General features: G+C 41.4%; 1 protein-coding gene across 4 annotated transcripts in view; it reads right to left on the minus strand.

The window, feature by feature from the left end:
• The window catches only part of DCC (DCC netrin 1 receptor), a 618,393-nt gene that overhangs the window by 308,000 nt on the left and 289,051 nt on the right, over positions 1-21,342 (minus strand). For all 4 annotated transcript variants that reach the window (XM_072860253.1, XM_072860252.1, XM_072860251.1 and 1 more), the window contains exons 4-5: positions 11,154-11,304; positions 10,655-10,791 (exon numbers count right to left, since the gene is read on the minus strand). In XM_072860253.1, coding sequence (XP_072716354.1) covers positions 10,655-10,791; positions 11,154-11,304 — 288 coding nt within the window. The remainder of the gene's footprint in view (positions 1-10,654; positions 10,792-11,153; positions 11,305-21,342) is intronic.

The raw sequence follows: 21,342 nt of genomic DNA on the forward strand, positions 1-21,342 counted from the left end.
GCCTACAGCTATGCTTTAATTAGAGAAGTTGTGACAAAATGTTGCTTGCCAACCCCATGCTGTGCCTATCTAATACACCTCCAAGGTTTAAAAGGGTGTAAAAAAAAAAAAAAAAAGAGATAGATGTCAGCCATACAAGTCCTTCAAAACTAACTCAAGTCAAAGTCATTTAAAGTATGGTAGAAATGCTGCATGTTTTAAAATCTTAACATTCTAAAATCTGGCTTTGACTGAACGTGCTTTTACTCTTTCTAGCCCTTCCCACCTGATGGGCACTGGTTGTTTCCAATACCCGTAGCTGCTGTATAGCTGAGAATAAAGCAAGCTTTGCTCGGGTGATGCGGTCGGTACCCTCAACATCGCTTTGCTGCTGGGGCTGATAGTCCGTGAAGTTGGTATTTCATAGAAATTTCAAGTGGCTGTGTGTGTATATATAATAAATACTCCCACCATGCACTGTCTGGCTGCATTCATTCTCCGCTGGAGAACTTCGCCCCTTCAGCAGCTTTTCTAGAGTCCAGGACCACGTTCTAGTCAGCCTTTGCAATAAGATAGGGAATTACAGGAAGAAAAGTAATTTTCCGTTAACTGTGTAACTATACATCTAAATATACTCATGAAAAAGAACTTGCGCTTGTGTTGAACATCTCCCTTGGGCAGCAGGAAAAAAAGAAATCCTGTTATTTCAAAAGCCGCAATTATTTAGCAGTCATAGCGAATTCCGTGCCAGCTTGTTTATGCAGTTCCTATGAACGATGATGCAGCCAGTGTCTAAATTGAGTTAGCTCTTTCCCCCGGCATAGCGAACTGTTTGTCTAAGCTAATAAATGTACATATTAACCCAGGCACCTCGTAGGAAGCCTGTTCTACGCTCTCTTCAATATTTTCTAGTTAAACTAATCGGAACCGTTTGCTCAAAAGACTTTTGAGAGCCTCTCCCTCGCAACTGGAATATACATACTTCACTTGCTGAATTTGAGTAGTCTCAAAGTCCCAAGTGGTTTTCACAGATCGCCACTACCGCGAGCTGTAAATGCTTTCCCAGCAAGCCGCAAGCGTACCACTGAAGCCGACATAAAACACTTCTAGGAATCCGAAGAATAGCAAAAACTAGGAAAAGTCATGGGAACAGCGCTAGAGACATTCGTTACGAATAACAGACATTTTTCAGTCTTGGCCGCTCTCCCGCCTTCTTCTTTTTTAATAATTGAATTTCAGCAGCTGCATTAATTTGCGTTAACTACGTAGTCTAATGGGAACTACGCCACAACTGAGTGCAGTTCACCATTCATTTCATTTAGGACCTTTTATAACCATTAATCAAACCGATGGCCAATCACTCTTGTCACACTGAATCCAACCAGAGCCAGAAGGCAAAGGGTACAAAAAAAAAAAAAAGGTCTAATGAACGCTGCCATTCTTCTCGTGTTACAAATAGAGAGCGCGGGGAATCACATCGGCGTGTAAGCGCAGCCATGCCAACTCTCCTCTTACCTGTGAAACTCCGCCCTAACTCCGATTTTAAAGACGCGACGTTTCAGAAAAGGGGAAAAAAAAAAAAAAAAAAAAGGTTTTGCCCTCCGTCAACAAAACTACTCTGCTCACGATAAAAGGGAAGATGAAAATCAGGCTGGAAGGGACCCTGAGCAATCTCAGTCCGCCCCACTGCCCCATCGCAGGATCTGCTTTCATTTACGTATGCCCAAAAACCGCCTGTGCAACCTGTTCCTAAAAACTACCCACGCGTGCTGGTAAGCCAAAAAGAGTTGTAATACCCCGACCAAAAACCGTAATTTATTTATTTTTAAATGACATGAGCGTGCTTTGCAATGAGATCTACAGATTTTTGACTGTCTTGTGCAAGTACCAGGGTGACTTATTCTCAAGCGCCTTGCTGCAGAAAGGACTTTGGAGAGCTCGGGAATAGAGAGCAAACCACTCCAAGGGCAAAAGAAACCACTTGTCGCATTACAATATATATTCGTGTAGTTCTCAATTTCTAGTACAAGAAATAAAAGATTATTCTGGGAAGTCACCCAGCTGTAGGCTCTTCTCTCCACTGAGACAAAGAAACAAACTAGAAAGTCAGAGCTGAACAGCCAAGGGCCAGGTTAAAGATTGGAAACCACTCCTCTGTGAGGCAGCTTTCTGCACAAAACAGTTTAAAAAAAGAAAAAAAAGCTTTAGTTTTTTGGTTTTTGTTGGGTTTTTGGTTTTGTTTTTTTTTTTAAACAAGCTGTTTAAAATGTATGTAGACATCTGTTGTTTTTATTTCTCAAATCCGGCCAGCAATATGGGGAAACTCATTTCATTTGCATCTTCTTTACTTGTCGTTTTCCTTTTTTTTTGGAAAGTGTGTACCTTATTGGAAAAAGCACGGTGCTCAACCGCGCTAATATATTAATTTGAAAACCATACTATAAAAGATTCCTGGCATTATTTATTAGATGTTCACAGAAGCAGCCGGATGCTACAAGCAGATGCCATTGCTGAGGAGCTGCACAGTGAAAGAAAATATACCTCTGCTCTGGGTTTTGGTGTGTTTTTTCTTATCCTGTTTAATGCTCAGAAAAAGAGAGATTTAATTCATACTTAAACGTACATACTAACACGCAGGAACCAGCGTTACGCAGCAACTACACAGTTACAAAGTAATAATGCTAGCGCTTTGGAAAAACAGACTTTATAAAGAAAATATGTATTTTTTTTAATACCAATATACATTAAAGGTTGGTGAAACAGCAGCTATAGGTCTTCTGGTATCGTGTATGCCTCAGTCTCATCACCAAAGCTAAGCTTTTCCCACTACCTCTAATGCAAAAGACCCACATCCTCCACTTTGAGCGCTGCGTATCAACACTGTTCAAAAACCTTCTGTGCAACACAATTTTAAAGGAGATATTTAGTGGTAAAAGGAGATATTTGGCGGTAAAATACGGAAAAGTGCACTGGACCTACAAAGGAGATTCTGAAACGGGCACTTCAGCTCCCAAACCTCACTGAAGGTCAAGCTGACCCACGACAGCTAAGCCACGTTTTTACGCCAAAGCCTTTTCACCGAGTCCACGTTCACAGTAACTTTTGCGCACGCGATTCGCGGCTCCCCTGCGTGTTACTCAACCCAAGGTCATATGTAAAAAAAAAAAACAAAAAAAAAAAAAAACCCCCAAAAAAACCAAACAAACAAAAAAAACCACCAAACCAAGAAGCAAGCAAGCAAACAGAAAAAAGAAAAATATTTCTGTCTCCAAAGGTAGCTTCTCAGTATTGCTCAGGGTCAGAATTGGCTCCCAAAGTTATTTAGGCACTTCCCTCAATCACATTTAGCACCATAAGCAAAAAATAAATCTTAAGAAATTTATACAAAGCCTGACAGAGCCAAGAGCCGAAATAGAAAACCAAAGTCAGAGACGGCTGAAGTAGGTAGCTGGGGCAGCAAACTGTGCCATCACCCGGTGGGATGGACGACGTCTCTGTCGGTCCCGTGCTATATTCAAGAGTTACCCTGGCAAGACCGTGCACGGTACTACTCTCCCCGTGGCCGCTGCCATGGCTCCGCACCAACGCGCTCCATGTTTCTGGCAGCAGCAAAGCTCCCTTGTCAGAGAGAGCATAGCTTCTTCAACGAGCCGTTTGGCGGAGCACCTCTGCGACTGTTGCAGGCTGATCCACGCAATTCAAAGTTGAAAAATTAGACTATGCATAGACCTGGTATAGTTAACTTTCCAACATTCATTCTGCTGTGGAGTCAACGGGATTTTTGTACGAATATTTTCTTTCCCTTCAACATAAACCTGTAGGTCATCCCCAGACACAGCAATTTTCCTAGGATCAGCCAAGTGAGCATCGGTATCACAGAGCTTGTTAGGTATATTTATTTTTAATGGGATTGAATTTAAACACCATTATCAGAAAATGGCAACACTGGAGTTTCACTCAAGGGCTTTTTACAAGTGTCAGGTGCTGAATAAGTATTTGATACTCATGATGCAGTGACAAGAATTACGTTTCCAGAATGGTCTGAATTAGGCACTCAACTCCCATTCCATCCACGGCAACAAAAATTAGCTGACTGTCCTTCAATCGCACACCATTACCAGGATGAGCTTCCCTTTACCTGCAAGTAGGCATTCACCTCGTTATTCACAGACTCCATTAAAGGAAAAATCACTCAGAACAAATTCTTCAAACTGCTCTAAAAGGGAAATAAGATATTAAACAGGACTGGGAAAGAAAAAAACCTATATGGAAATTCTCAAAGATCAGACTGCTGTTCATCCCAGTTCAGCCCCACTGCCAGTACTAGCCGCTATCAACAGCATGGGAGTAAGCCGGGAGAAACTTTGGGGTAAATAGGTATAGAATAATATATGCTTATAATAGAAGATAATAATTATTATATTATATTACTATATGGAAGTGGATGCTTCTTCCCATAAAGGATTAAATCAACCCTGAAGCTCTCACACTCAAATATATATAAAAATATATATACACACGCATATATATATATCTTCTGTCTATATATATAAACACACACATACAGAAGAGAGGCTGTTGAAATCCTATTTTCTATGGTTTTCAATGTGCTCATATCCATTAAAACAACGCCAAATCTTCAACTCAATCTACAAATCTGTCGCTCCCAAAGCTATACTCCGACAGGGAAGCTCCACAGACTAATATAACGCTGTTTAAAAGGGAAAAATAAAGAATTTCACCAGCTTTAAATTTGCAGCAGAGATGTCAGCACTCATGCCTCCTCAAATATTTTGTCTGTCTCGCGGGCACTCAGTCATGACATGAGTTTCTTGACTCGTTGAGGGTGCTAGATAAGCCAGTCATTCTGCTCGGACCGCTTGGCTTAACTGCTTTATGTAGTTAAGATATATTAAAAAAAAAAAAAAAAAAAAATCCATCAGAGCATCAAGCATCTTCACACGTAAAAGGAAAACTGCAAAAATTTCTGCAAAACTCTGCTGATTCCAATACTTGCAGCAGTGCCAAGCGTTTCGTTATGCATACGCTATCTCGTACCCCATCTGCGAGCGTCCTATTAATAAAATCCTCTTCACGCACCACGCTCAGCAAGGACAGCCCCGTTCCCCCCTACCATCCTTTGAAACCGTCGCCACCCTTGCGTTTTTCCTCTCTGCAACTGCACCACTCCAGAAGGCAAAACAAATCTGCGATCGAGAAAAACAGAGGAACTTCGAGTAAAAACCTCTCAGGGCTCAGCCAGCTTTACCGTAGAAAACCTGTGGCACCACGCGGTGCTTTGCGGTTCACTCTCTATGCCAGCGCAGAGCCCCGTTAGTGCCAAGAATTCATCGTTTCTGTCCTAGCATTACACAGCTCTGCTCGCACTGTGATTTTTAATTTCTAAGGATAAAAAAATATATATATATATCCTCGAATGGAGTAGCTAATGTTTGGAGATCAGCTATGGGGTAACCCCATCACCTTATTTTACCGTCACTGCCTGTATTTAGCACTGTGCGGCCATACCACGCTCCCCGTTAGCAACGCAACGGTAGGTAATTGATTTCAAAGGGAAATGTTTCAGCTTCAGTCGCATTAAAATTCATTTTAAACGCTGCCCAAATGTATTTCTCCTGGATGGAAAATGTAACTGGCTTCTGTGAAGCCACTGAATGCTATTGATTAGGTAATACTTTTTTAAAATTCTCTAAATAAAGGGGAGGGAACACAGAAAGAGTTATTGAGCCAGCTAGTCCAGCACCTTCGTCTTAGCAAGCCCGGTTACGTTTCAGCAGGTAAACCCAGTATTTCCAACAGAGCTTGGGTTGCCTGTCCCACATCAATACCCCCCAAAAAAAAAGTCTCTTCCCAAAGCCTAATTTAAATGTTTGACTTTCATCTTTTCAGGTGACAGTCCCGTTAATTTTCTCTCATCTCAGCGCAAACTAGGTATCTCAGCTCCATCAACCATCTGGGAAAGGGCGTAAGAACACCACACTGGACACTTTGGTCTGCTTGACTTGACAGAGGAGCTGTAGGGATGGAAAACCTACGTCGCTATGTCACAGACCCAAAGTTAGACCCTCAAGAAATACACTGAATGGTATCAATGCTTCCATTTCCACCAAACTTTTCAGCATTGAAACTTAGCAGGAAAACAAATGGGAGAGAGGCAGTCTTTGCTTTGGGGAGAGATTGGGGCTTGCGCTCATTTGTCTCATTTTTGCCCGAAGTAAGCCATCGTGAGATTCATCGTGGATTACTCTGCCGCTTTAACCTGCCAGCTCAAAGATATATATGCCCTGTTCCATAAAGAACCATAAATTCAGAGCAGAGGATAATTAAATAGTCTATTCTGTGTTTGGTTTCTTCGGCAAGATAGCCGGACGTGAGCAAGTCTGATTTACCCCGCGGCGTGGGATCACAGAGGAACAGATCCCCAGGTTACTCCAATTTTCTTGGCTTCACCAGATTTGGCCGAGCTGCTGCAACGTCCATCCACCGAAGATCTGCCTGCTTCTCTACAGGTTTATAATAGTTTCGGAAATTAGTTTGCAATGAGTATATCCCAATAGGGTACGTCACTGGGTTTGACTTTTAACATTAGCCGTAGACTACAACTGCTTTTTGTAAATATTTCAGGCCTGGTGAAAGCGCCTGATTTGTGCGAGATCAGCTTAAGCAGCGCTCACGACGGAAACATTAGAAGGTTTCTCATTTTTCACGCTTTCATCGCTGTGTCAAACCATGTTATGATGATGCAGGCTTCCTTTTTAATACTAGTCTCTACCTAAGTGATTCACACACGACAACGTGATCCACGCCTGCTTTATTCACTGCTTTTCCGTGACCTTGATCTCAAAATAACCATTTTGCTACGGGAATTTATGCAGCAGAGTCAGAAGTAAAACTGATTTGACCAAGATGCACAGTGCTTACAATCGTTCATTCTTGTCAAAAAGACCTGGGTGATTTTATAAGCCACTTGTCTCACGTGGCCTTACCTTTGGTGTAGCTTTTCTTCTGCAACGGCAAACAAAACTAGCGCTAAAAACACTCCATATTAAAAACTCCCTAGTAAAAGGCATTTGCATAGAAAAAAATGCTTCCAAATTGCAGCCAAGTTGTTTGTAGCTTATACATATGGATGCTCGGTAAAAGTCAGCAACAGTGTTTTTCTGCAAACACTGTCTTTTCAGATCCACTTTTTTTTTTTTTTTTTGCTTTTTGCTACTACTTTCTCTTACTTTAGGCAATAACCCCAAATTATCTCAAACCAGCATTCCTGACCCGACGCTACTGGAAAACTGTTCCCTTCTCTGTTCCTCCTTAAGGGATATTTTAGGAAGAGAAGATTAAAAAAAAAAAAATTATATATTACCTCAATCCTGACCCATTTAAAAATAGCTGCCTGATTCAAAGGCATTGACAGCGTAATTCTGAATATATGCACTATTATGCAAAGAATAGTTGACAAAACTCTCAACCTCAGAAGCGGCGATGCTCTTCCCCTGCCGTATCAACACGATTAGAGCCACAGTTTGGCCTTTTGATGCAATTAAGGGACGGTCCAAATACTAAGCAGGAAGAAAACGAAATTATCTACGACAGCACATCAGCAAGTCTATCGGTTCAGTTATGACCGCCTACAGAAAACCGGGTTTAGAGAATTAGATCTCTACCAGGACCTGAAACCCCAGGCATTTATCCCACCGCCAAACCGGGCTGCGATCGGAGTGAGATCCCACAAGCAGGTAGAGAACATGGAAATTTTTTTGCTTGATTTATGTCACTTTCAGAACATTTAGGGAGTTGGGGTAGGGGGGTTTCTTTGCTCAAACAGCTAAGCAGACTTTCAGTCTCGCTTAGAAAAGATGAAACAAAAAAGCTATCGAAAAAACCTCCTTAGAGGCCAAAAGGGAACAAGTCCAAAATACACTTCCGAAAGCTAGAAAATGTTTAGGAAGTAATTGTAGTTGACACTGGTTAACACATTTAATCATCTTCAAACATTTGTTTAAACACTAAGCTCTCTAACGCTATCGAGCATGCAGATAATTCATATAGTAACTAGATAATCTGCACCTGACCTTCTAATTTTCATTACACAGGGAGATGTGGCTAAAACATTGCCAAAAGGCCATCATACAAAATTAAAATTTAGCAAAATACATCAGCTCTTCTTGCAAATTCATTCACCTCTTGCAATTTTAGGCCTACGTCCAACACAGAAGGGGTTATTTTAAGCTCTTTAAAAGAACTGGCAGGAACTCCATTGTGCAACTCCCTGTTTCTTGCAAAGAGCCTCATTATTTAAAAGATCAAAAGCATCCTGCTACCATGTGATGTAACTAACTTTGATCTGATGTTGTCTACTCAGACTTCAGAGGAGATAATTATTGGACTGTTGAATTTGTTTCCACTCAGACTGCAAATGTCTCACTTATCCCTCTTCGCACTACAGACACATTAACAACTAAAGGATTACGTCAATATTCAAAAGATGCGAGTCTTGCAACACAATCCTGATGAGCAATTTATAGTTTGTTAACTAAACAAGCATATTAACTCCAAGGAAAGACACGGAAATATCTGCATTTGTATCTAGGCAAAGAAGAAAATAGAACTATCAATTAATTCTTCTGTTTATGAGATATAATGATGGCATGAGAAACTTTAGTGCATTTGAGAGTTTCCTACCGGTAAGAATGGACTCAATAAATAAACAGATTCCGAGCAAGTTCGTAGCCCTGGTATAGTGCTCTGGAAAGACAGATATCAGGGGACTGCTGTCATCATCTCTCCAGTTTAGTCATGTAATTTCTTTTGAATCCTCGGAACATTTTCTGTTATTAATACAAACATACACAAACCCAATGTTTCATTTTCAGTTAAGTCTGTCACAAATGAGTGATCCAACTCACAAAAATAAGAAATGTACATCAATACTGTGCCTCAGTTACAGCTCCTTTTTTTTTTTTTCCATCTGTTCCGTATCTGTGAATTCCATACGTGAACAGAAACTTCACCAAAGAAATCTTTGATCTACCGAGAGGGTGAATGCAATTGCATTGCACCAACGGCAATGCAGTTTTGGCTTCTCCTTGAGACTGCAAAGAGTCAGCAATCGTGGCATCTTTCATCCTTGTGTAGGTCTAGTTTCACGCTTGGCACAATCTTGGCGTTCTGTCGTCTTCTCTGACGTTCATCTCATATTCATCCTTACAGTTGTGTCATATTGCCATCCCACACCTCTCCACGTGCATGAAAATTTATGGACCTTTAATTTCTACATGACGCACTTACAGCAGAAGGCATAACGAAGCCAAAGCTAGATGCGTTACAGACCGAATGCAGACAGGAATAATTTTTTCAAAAGGTACATAAAGGACTTAGACGCAAAACTCCCATTAATTTCCACGAGAACTACACGGTCAGAGACTATCTATGCAATAACGTACGCAATGATCCTCCAGCCACGGGTGCTCTTACCAAGAGGTATTGCAATCTATTATTGCGGTGAAATCTCAGCGTAATTTTTTTCTACTTCTCAAATGACAAGTAGTCACCTGCTGCACGCTAGATTGGAAATCAACATTATTTCAGTAAGGCGAGTAAAGTATACTGCCCAACAACTTACCTGCCTTTTCAGTATTTGGTTCCTTATAACAAAAACAATTCCATAATAAATGAACTTCCACAATTATAAAGCCACTTTTTTATTTTTACCCAGTAAAACAATGTATTACTTTAACGTACCTAAAGAAATAGAACTGAACCCTCTATCACCAGTAATTATTATATTTTATTATGGCTTGATAAAAGGATATTGTTATACAAGCACTGAATATCCTATAATCCAAATTAAGGCTCTATTCACTAATGAAAGTATTTTTCACGCATAAGCTTTAAAGCCAGAATGCAAAATGAACAGCACATTGAAATATGTTATTGTTTGACTAAGTATTAACTATGTCGTTCTTCAGACCTGACTGAACAACGCTAATGTATTCTGCTATTGTTCAAAGGTTTAAATAAAGAAAAAAGAAAGCAGGCAGCTATGAGATTTAAACATATTTTGGATTCCATTAATATTTGCCATGAGGAAGGAGTTGGAGGGGAAAGCAGGTTCTGTCGGGAGGGCGCTTTCATAAGATTTAACAGTGGGAACCCTCAGAGCATCACTGCTGAGTGAGGACTTCCATGAATTTACTTGGGCTTTTGTTAATTTGGTGAGAAGACGCTAAATATATTGATTTTTTTCTTATCTTACCACATTGACTGTTCATGACCAAAAAAAAAAAAAAGCAGCAGCTACAAACCTGATTTTCAACCCACTGCGCTTGACATCGTGCACAATGGGGACATCCATTCTAATGCCAAAAATAAGGCTTTGGGAAGGAGAAATAAAGGGAAAGGACCACGTACAGAAAGCAGTAGCAATTAGCATCTGATACCAGATGTTCGGCAACAGCAAGGCTATCGGGCACGGTGGGAGGTATTAAAAAATTTAAAGGACTTGGTTTCCATAAGCATGAAAACCTGGTCAAAGCAGGGAAGGGACTTGTACACTTTGCTGTTATTTGGAGTTCTGAAAATTAAGTCGTTCTGGAAAAAGGAATAATTAAAAGTGATCTTGGAAAAGCAAAGTGGGCGCAGTTCATGTACTCACCCATCACCGACAGCTCTGCAGAGCCGCTGCTGTTCTCGTTTTTGTAGGTGACCACGCACGTGTACGTCCCAGAATCGTCGTCCGTCACGTTCGATATGAGCAGGTTACTGCCAGCCAGTAACGAATACTTTTTGGACCTGAAACATTGATAACACACGTCCGCAACGTGTTAAGGTGCTATCTCGATCTCGAAAAATACACACAGTAAATTATGCTGTAAGTAATTCTCAGCTGTGATTTCTGCTGTTAATAGCTTTACACTTCCATTTTAAATACCAGCCAGGTGACATTTATGATCAAATTCTACGCTCAGATTCGGTGCAGAGATGAGTTCTAGCAGCAGGCTAAGAGACGCGTCTAGTCTCATTATTATTTAGAAGGAAAACCTCATGGCCTCCAAGTCCACCCCCCTGAATTTAAAGCATTACTCAGTGGTTTGCCTATACTTTGCTCAAGGAAACGTAGCGTTAGATACGCGACCCACGAAGGGCTGAGCTACCTGACAGGGAGCACTTCATCTCCTCGCAGCCACGTGAAGGTGGGAGGGGGGTACCCAGAAACGCAGCATTCCAGAACGGCATCCTTCCCTTCCATGGCCACCACGTTCGACGGTCGCTGAAGGAAAAACTGCTGTCTGTGCAAACCTGGATCTACGAGAGCAAAAGAGACAGTTATCATCCATTAAAAAAAAAAAAAGAAACCAAAACCAAAACAACATTCTTTTCGTTGGGAACGGGGAATGTAAAACGACTGATCAATAGCAGACCCAAGAGACCACAGCTTTCACAGATTCTTCCTGATGGGAAAAACAAAAAATCATAGTACAGACGGACAAAAAGTGTATCAAACGGCAATCTTAGAGCTGCTTACAGGTTGAACCCAAGGGAGCAATTTGAAGGCAAACAAATACCAGCTTTTGGGAGAGTGAGAAAGGACTGTTTATAGCCGGGTATTAAAGTCAGGTCTTGGAAAGCCGCAGGAAAAGGCACGGTCACGGCAAGAAAAGACAAGAGATGTACATAAGGTTGAGAGCGGTACTGGATTAACGACACGATTTTGGAGTTGCAAGAGGGAAGTTCATAAATACGGCAGGTGAGAGAAGACAAGGAAAGCTGCAAGTTAGGAAAACACAGAAAATGAAGAATGAAATAACTTGAAATATCTGAATTGCAAAGGAATACGTAGAAAGATTAGCGCCCCAAATTCTCCTTTGCCTGACCGAAGGTGTCCACGCGGACACCTCGCATGTTGGAGGCTGTCTGACAGCCCTAGACACCCACCTGTGGGCAAGTGAGCTGAGCTTTAGGATGAGCTAAAAATCTCCAGAAGCGCCTTTGACTGCCACGGATGGATCGCTACTGACCAGGAGACAACCCACGTTCAGGTGACAACCTAGACCCAAATCTCACCCGTTGCGCCTGAAATACCAGCAAACAGAACCGTAGGCCAAGGAAATCAGTTAGGTTTGTTTGCTTTTTAATGAATCTGTTCTTTCTCTCAAGAAGGACTTCATTTTCTTACCACAGATGTTGAAACAAATGTGCTGGACTACAGCCATTAAACATTACTCCTTGTTTCCTGACACAAACATAAAAGTTACACAATATAAATGAATATTCCCACCAAATTAACAACTACAGGATCTTCCAGGATCATCTCCAAGTAATTAGCCAGTTCTCCCATACAAGTAGAAAGAAACCGTAACTAGCTGCGTGCGTTTGTTATGGGTTTACAACGACAGCGTATTTCAACTTCTTCCTGTAACCAGATGGACGTGCAATTTGCAGCCATCAGTAAGCGCAAGCGATGCAGAAGTTATCACACACAACTCAATAGCTTCAATCTGTGAAGACATCTTGGCCGATCACAGCGATGCCTTTGGCCTGTGAATTGCGTAGCGTCTCTTGCAATAACCACAAATGCACTTATTACCGTAACATATGCAACTAAATACATGGTCGCTAACTAGCAGAAAACCAAAGCTTTTTTCGGTTGGGTTTTATTGTTGTTTTCATTTTTGTTTTTAAAGTCAGTTGTCCAAAGATGAAAACGGATGCGCAAAAGCGGAAAGCAAACAAAATCTGTAAATAGTATCCAGATCTTCATACAGGACTGTCTCCTTCCCTTCAAAAGCACTTAGCTCTGAAATCACAAAGAGGTCGTCTTTGATTAAAATAACGATCCTAGTTAGGATGCAAGATGTGAGCAGCACAGCAATAAAAACATAGGAAAAATGACATCCATGAAGATTAAATTTGAAGTTAGAAAAAGGAGACGATTGATTATTGAAACCAAAGGCTTTAGTAGAATACATTTGGCTGAAAAGCTTCTTTGAGTACATCCAGAATAAATGGCATTCCACGGCTGGTATAGGCCGGCTATTAGACAAAGTTGCAAAATCCTAAACCTCAGAGAAGTAGCTCAATACGTATTTCTGTTCTGTCCTTGGAAAAAAGCAGGATAGCGCGTTCATGTTTGACAGTGATGTGAAATACATTTTTGTTGTATTGGAGACTAGAAACAATGTTAATGAGACGTTACTACTGTCTTAACTCCTCCAATGAAAATAATGTTTTCATTATAACTCTGTCAATAATCTGAAGATCGGTTAATAACTAGCAGAGATTAAAGCAGCACCATACTTCAAGCAAGGTGAAAAACAACAGCAGTTTATTTGGGATTTTTCCTCTCTCCTGTAATTTGCCTGGCAAATTTTTGGATGTTCTTGAGGGACCTAATTGAATGAACAGCCCGATGAAAGCAAAACTGTTTGCGTTAAGGTACGTGGGCGGATGGCTAGATCAAGCGTCAAGCCCAAGGTTAAACTAAGAGGGTACCAACGTGAGTAACTGACGAACACTGGAAGGGGAAAGGCACCGTCCAACACCAAACTGGGAGGCAAATATTTAGACAATAAAGGCAGATGGCAGAGGACGGACTCAAAGCTAGGTAAATATTTTTAATTATAATTTTGGGATCCTTTAATTAACCTAAAATCATCACAAGTGCTTTAGTCTAAAATGCATTTCAAATGAGTTGTTTTTTTCTTTAACGGGTAGCTTCACATCATTTCAGCACGAGAAAACACCACTCCTCCCCATCCCCGTAACATATCGCTGCTTTTAATCCTGCTAAAGGTTACATTTAATAATCATCTCGTCACTTGCTTAACTCCCTTTTCCAACACTTATTCTCGTTTAGGACGGCTCCTTTTGCCTCCAGCAGCCGTCTGCGCCTGTAATGTGGCAGCGCCTTGGGCTGGCTGCTGCTCACCTGCTCTGCAGAGAAATGCCCCATTGCCTGGAGCGGGGAGAAGGTCCCATGCTCTACCACAGCTCTACCGTCACCTGCTTTTCATCGTTTCCATCTCTTGCTCCATTCAAGACTCACAAACAGAAGCCTAAGCTTGTGTTTGACCTTTTCTGAACTCCCTAATGATATAGCTGCTAGCTTCAACGGAGCTGGGGAAGGGTCTGGAGCACAAGGCTGATGAGGAGCGGCTGAGGGAGCTGGGGTTGTTCAGCCTGGAGAAAAGGAGGCTGAGGGGAGACCTCCTCGCTCTCTACAACGCCCTGAAAGGAGGCTGGAGAGAGGTGGGGGTCGGTCTCTTCTCCCAGGTCACAAGCCATGGGACGAGAGGAAATGGCCTCCAGTTGCGCCAGGGGAGGTTTAGACTGGGTATTGGGAAATTTTACTTCACGGAAAGGGTTGTCCAGCACTGGAAGAGGCTGCCCAGGGCAGTGGTGGAGTCCCCATCCCTGGAGGTATTTAAAAGCCGTTTGGCTGAGGTGCTCAGGGCCATGGTGTAGTGGTGGGCTTGGCAGTGTTAGGTTTACGGTTGGACTCGATGCTCTTAAAGGTCTTTTCCAACCTATACGATTCTGTGATTCTGTGAAAAGGTGGCACCTTCTCTACATCCCTCTTTCATCCGGAAACGCAGCTCAAAAGCAGATGGAAACCAAATGGGTCAGTCGTGAAGCACCGTTTTGCTGCTCGATTTCCAGCTGAATAGAGAGTGCAGGGTAGAGCTGAAGTTAGCAGCTTAAAGCCACACAGAGAGTTGAAGAAAATACCCGTTACAGGAAGGAAGCAAAGAAGAGAATGTCTTATCCTTTGTAGAAAATAACAGGAGGGAGAGAGTCGTGGTTTCCAACCCATGAAGATCAGAACTTGCACGTTATTCGGGCAAGTCCCTAGCAAGGGCTGAGCCTCCCAGGAGGTGGTGGCTGTGTCCTCAGGTGTCACTGAACACAGCCCACAGAAATCACAACCCCGGGGGGTCCTTACGTTTGTACGGTAAAGGCTAGTACCCCTCAGTTTTACTACCAGAGGGGACTGGATGGAATAACTAACACAGTTTATTTAAGCATCAAGAAGCAAAACCGCAGCTTTCATGATACAAAATGCGAGTTTCCCCAGGAGCACTTTGTAAGGAGGACGGACATGCCATCACAGACTACTGAAGTTGGCATATCACAACCGCTGGCTTTGTATCACCTTCCAAAAAACCCGAGGTGGTCTAAAACCAGAGCTCAGTAACTAGGACATGAAAGGCAGTGTTACCTGAAGCTACAATTACTTAACCATAACCTTACAAGGAAGCAAGGAGTCTCCAAAGGTACCCTTTCTTTAAGGTGGGCATCCACAATTTCCTCTCAGAGCTGAGATCCGACTTGAACAAGGGAACGGTGTTGGATGTTAAGAGAATTCATTGACCAAAAAGTCTGTGGGACCACAGACTGCAAACCTCTGCGGTGGAGCGTTACACTGAAGGTGGTACAGTCTTCACCCACTTATGCTTGGCAGGGGAAAAAAAATAAAAAATAAAAAAAAATATATCACTAAAGATGTTCTGAGTAAACTCCACAAAAATGCGCATCAGTGACGCAACAGACCTTGTGAGGAAGTCAAGCCTTTTTATGGGCTTAAGGAAGCAGTACACATCTAGTGCGCAGACAGCAATTTCAGCCTCTGGCTCAGACTTGTCTGACAAAACTCCTCAGCTGTTGCACCAGTGCAATCAGTTATTTCTGGCTGAGAAATAATTAAAAAAAAAAAAACTCAGACCAGCAAATTAGGTTTCTACATTAGAGAAAAAGGAAAAACGAGCGAGACGCTTTTAAGACTAAAGGGCCGTTAAATCTTGTTTCTTGTATAAGACAGGGCACAGATTCACACCCATCCTGAGCTCAAAAGCGCGTTTGAATAAAGTGCATTCTTCAGGAAGGCACCCAGTCTCGATTATCAAGATAGCCACCGTCTCGTTACGCCCTTCTCCACTTGATTAAAGAGCACTCCGTGTATTCCCCCTGACAAGGTACTTGTACACCATCATCAAGCCCACATAATCAACCAACTATGGACCAGCTTCAGCAGATGAGAAATTCTTTGCACGAAGCCCTGGCTCCGTTGGAGGCACTGACTTCATTTCCAGCCGTGATTTAATCTCCTTTGCACCAACACGTCATTTGTGGCCTGAGCTCCCAGCTCCGATGCCCCCATCCGCGGGGACGTGACGGGACACCTCTTGGTCTTTTTCAGCATTAGCTTTTCAAGCAAACTGCTTGACCGGGACCACGCGGACCAAGGCGCTCCCACCTACGGGCCATAGACCCCCATCGCCGCCTGCGCTCACAACGCTCGGAGCCTGACGCTGGACCAGCACCTAGGCTGGAAGCAAGGGCTACGCTGACGTCCCAGCCTGCAGAGCACCTACCGCGTTGCTGGCGTTTGTTGATTTTATTTTATATGTTACTGTTTAAGAATGAACAGCTACACCTAAAACCAATTATAAAGCGGTGAGCTGTAAGAACTTATTTTCCCCAAACAAAGCAAAACCTCTCGTTTCAGTATTTAGCGTTTCTCTTGAGCGCACAACATGCAGTAATGAGGTACAGCTATACATGTATTTTCCACGCTCGTTAAATCAATGACACGTAGTTGAAATTCAAAACCACAAATAGGATTTGCAAATACGTATGTGATTTCAACAGTCTCTGCCACACTGATATCTGAGAATATACCACGCTATTTGCAAAAAAAATATATATATACCTTCACAAAGCCTTATTAGGATAAGTCGTTTTATCTCCTTTTTATAGATGGCTAATGGAGTAATTGAAATAGTTTGTCATGTAACTAAGGGCATATATGTACTCTACAGCAGGAAAAGGTCCTAAATTATTTTTTTTCTCATTCTTATGTTAAAGGCATAGTTCCTGTCACATTTTACCAGCACACTTCATAGTCAATCGCTGATCGATCTCTCAACAAACCCTCAGATTTCTGTCAATATGCACGGATAAGAGTTGGGGATCTACTTCACTCTCATACCAAATTGGTCCTAAGCAAGGGGAACTCAAGACGACGCAATTTATTTCTGGCTTCCAAGGAAAATGAAGTTGCAAGGAGTTCACTTGGATTCAGCCATACAGCTACAGCTCTTCAGCACTCGAGCAGAAAAGCGTTGCTGAAGTATTTTATACTTCATTATATATAGCAAAAAAAGGAAACGCTTTCATAAAAGTGCACTGCATCCTGTTGTATGGCATCTTACTGCGCTAAGCTACTTTGTGCCACACTGCGTTTGTAAGCGTTGTTCGCTTGACAAAAGACTCCCATCGTATCATGCCCGTCAACATTTTTCTGAACGTATTTGGTTAATATTGTACTTTGCCAGTACAATTCTATTTTTTTATTGCAGCAGTTTTCATATTGCAAATTGCAGACCTGAGATACCTTTAATGTAACACTGACGTGACGGAATATCTCCAAGTGTTCATAGTCACATTTCTAAATTCGATTAGAAGAGATAAAGATTTATACCAAATAAAACCCAATTTTGCTCTCTGCTGTCAGTAAAGAAAGGCCGGCAAAATTCCCCAACCTGATCTCACCATCATGCCTAGAGGCTGAACGCTTAATCCCAATAAGAAAGCAAGGGTTATGCGTGAACAGCGTTAGAGGAATCTGTCATTAAAATGATACCGATCTCTCAATATACAGAATGCATTAAAATGTATAACCAGAATGCAGTTACCACTTTGAGATTTTGCTTTTTTTGCCTCCACCTCCCAACCCCCTTGCTAGCATTCTTCTGCTTCAGCCCTCCCCTCCCAAAAAACCGCAAGCCTGGCTCAGCAGAGCTCTGGGATGTGACATGACCAGGAGCATAAAAGTAATAAGGACGCACCAAGATTGTAACGTCAGCGCTGACACGAATCAGGGCGTTCAGACATTCTTCTTACCGTAGTAACTTCAAAATACATTAACTAAAGTGCAAGGAAAACTGTGCCAAGTCGCTGCTGGAACGTGAGACTATCCGTCAGGGGTCCTATTTCTAGCTTTAATGATGATTTCTTGCGAGACACTCGGTTTCCTCATCCATAATGAAGACAAAAATATTTACAGCCCTTTGACTCGTTCTTTGAGATCCTTCGGGAAAAGAATAATATAAAATTTATTACTGCAGGGGTAGAGAAGAGATGTTGCTGGTTTGTATTTACAAGAGAAAAGGAGGAAGCTTCTTCTCTAGCCATTAAAGTTTGAGAGGCAAAATTGAAACAGAATGAGGAACTGCTCCGCAACTACATTATCTTCTATCCCAAAAATGGAGAATAGAGCTGAGGCGAGAAAGCAGCAACACATTTACATTCTTACTTTCAGCTGAGCAGCAGAGCTTTGGCAGACTTTATTTTAGGCCTACAACGTCCTTGAGGTGCAAAGACACAAGCAATTAAAGAGCCATGCTTTGATCCAGGTAGTACTGAACCCAGAGAAGAACCTAATACAAGAGTTTGGATGCAGCCCTACGAATGTAACTGGAGAAAAGAGTGATTTTACTCCCAGTCCTAGTCTGTTTTGAGTTGAAAAAATAGAAGTAATTTAAAAAAAATATATCAAAGACTAGCTTAGTCATTTTGAGAAAAAAGCTCTGCTGATTACTCAAGATGAGCCTCCAAGATTTTTGTCATAGGCAAGTGTTTGCTCCGGCCCCTCGGCTCTCCTATGATATGGCCAACAGGACCAATCGCATTAAGAAAATTCCTTGTTTTTGTTTAATTCTGCCCCATTTATAAAGTTCTGTCTAGTGATCCACATTCTTCAGTATTTACCGCCTCTGCGATACGTGCATACACCTTTAGTTGCAGTTTTATTGTTATATGGTATATTAGAGAGTACAGGATCAGGAATATATCCCCGGCTCTTAGTGAGGACTCCCACTAAAAAAAAAATAATATCTGCTCAGTAACCATTTCTATTTGGAGACTTGATGGCTACGACTCTGATCTAACATATAGATGCTATATTGATTTTCAATTTATCTAATGTCCTAGGCGAGAAATCCTCCCAGAAATCTACTATAATGATACCATTTGTAACCAAAAATTATGTTGACATCATCTGTTTTCATACACTGATATTGACTGGTTTTAATTGCATGGACCATCCTATTATTTTGTCTCTCAAAGATGCCAGCCTGACAGACCATCAGGTACTCAAGGGTTGGTTTGTTCCAGACCACTGGAATCTTCAGCATTCAAAATTTATGGTCAAGAATTAATGGTCCTGAGAATTTCTCAGCTCCTCCAGGAGCTACATTTTTATTTGGATATAATGAGCTGAAAACATCTGGGTTTGGACAAGATTTTTAAGCCAGTCATGTCAAGACACTACTTTTTTTTTAATATAAAAATATCTTTAAATAATCAACACCATACATAAACACTTTTTTAAAAAATTAGTTGGATTTTGGGGTTTTTTTCCACTTTTCTGCCTTGTAAATATTGAAACAAGTCCTACCACTTTCACCCATTCATACTAATATTTTATTTCAGTTATATTTGAAACACATTTGTACACTGAACTTTAGTAATTCTTGATCTCTTCCGTGTCTTTGATCCCTTTGACTCTCCACCAATTCTGGTTTTTAATTCATGATTACTATTATCAGATTACTTCCTCCAATTTTCAGATTTCTCTAATTTCTTTGTAATCAGACAGCTGGGGGGTTCAATTAAGATTGCCTTTCCTTTCAGCATGTTGTAGTAACATTGTATCATGTATATATAAAATATATTTGCAATTCCCCCAGTAGCCATTTGATTTATTCCACTGAAATTCTCTCTGCCTGCTAACTTGACTGCTGCACATGGGAATTCTCTTCTGGTTTAAGAGACAACTTTACCAAATGTAGTGATGATGAGACAGTCGTGTACGTTTTGCTAGCAAAGTGGGTTAACGGCAGAGGAGAAAGCAACGCGTTTAATGCAATTAAATAAAATAAAACAAACCAAAAAAGCCCCCAAAACAACCAACACAAAACCTACAAGCTCATAAAATGCCAAACCTGGATGCAACTGGAAGTTGCATCCATCATCTCTGATGTTTAGGATATATAGTAGTCACAGCCACATAGAGCTTCTTGGTAGGAGAGCTTCTTGGTAGGAGAGCTCCTTGGTAGGAGAGCTCCTTGGTAGGAGAGCTCCTTGGTAGGAGAGCTCCTTGGTAGTAGAAGGAGGTAGTAGTGATTAGTATGAAACACTATTCCATATTAAAGCTCCTGTGCCACTATTTAGTACAAAACAAACCTCAGAGCAGGAATGCAAAGGCTGTTCCAACAGTACAGAATTCCCTTTTCTTTGGGATTCTTTGCGGACTGCATTTTGAGAGCAGAATCAGCCATCAATTTCAAGCGACCTACCTGCTTCTTCTCTGTATACCCAAATTTGCAAGCCAGCCTATGGTCCGCTAGCTGACGGTATCAACATCCTCAAGGTAGCTCCATTTCATAAGGTTAATCATATACCAGGAACCTTCCAACAACAACTTCTGCTTTCAAATACATTCAGAAATAAATTACATTTAATACCAAGGCCCTTGTTCTGAACTCAGCCTGTGCTTCCGATAGGAGTACTAAAACCAGTCCCATTTAGAGCAATCACCGAAAGCTCTATGCATATTTCATAAATAAAAACACTCGTCGGGCAACGAGCCAGGGTGCTGTTGAGCAAACAGCTCTTTAGTAGATATTATCGTCCTTGTGATTGCAGTGATTTGAGACCAGCTCCTCGCTCAGAGGACCCACTGACTGTACATACGTCTCTGCCCGCCTGCTCCTTTTTATTTCCAACTAGGCAAGCTGCTGTAACACGGGAAACTGCTATTTATATGTATTATGCAAGAGATTACTTAAGCACTAATCAGATTTATCTAGGAGAGAAAGGCAAAATAGCTCGTTGGCCAGGATTATTAATAAGCATTTTAAATTTAACCTTTTTTCTTGTTAAAGGTCAAAATATAGCTAAGCTTATAACGTGACCTCAGCAATGCTATTCATTTGGGCAGCTGGAAGGAGGGATAACCCAGATACTGGAAGTTCGTAACTGGATCTTTTGGAACGAGGAATTTACCCTGGAAGAATACATGTGGAAAGCACGTGTGCATGTGTGAATAGTCTCACACTGACTTGACTTTAACAGAGGACACCTTAGGAGGGTATATTTACCAAACAAGAAAATATTTTTTTCCCCCAATCCATCCAAATACTGCTATTAAATATATATATATATATTAGAGTAATTACGCTATTGCTAAGTAACACAGCATGTTCTGTGACAGGGCATACCCTGCCCAAATGGCTCTCTCCTAATGAGGTAAAAATGAAACCTTTAATAGAAATTATACCA

The sequence above is a fragment of the Ciconia boyciana genome, chromosome 4 (assembly GCF_034638445.1).
Source record: "Ciconia boyciana chromosome 4, ASM3463844v1, whole genome shotgun sequence".
In the NCBI taxonomy this organism is placed as follows: domain Eukaryota; kingdom Metazoa; phylum Chordata; class Aves; order Ciconiiformes; family Ciconiidae; genus Ciconia; species Ciconia boyciana.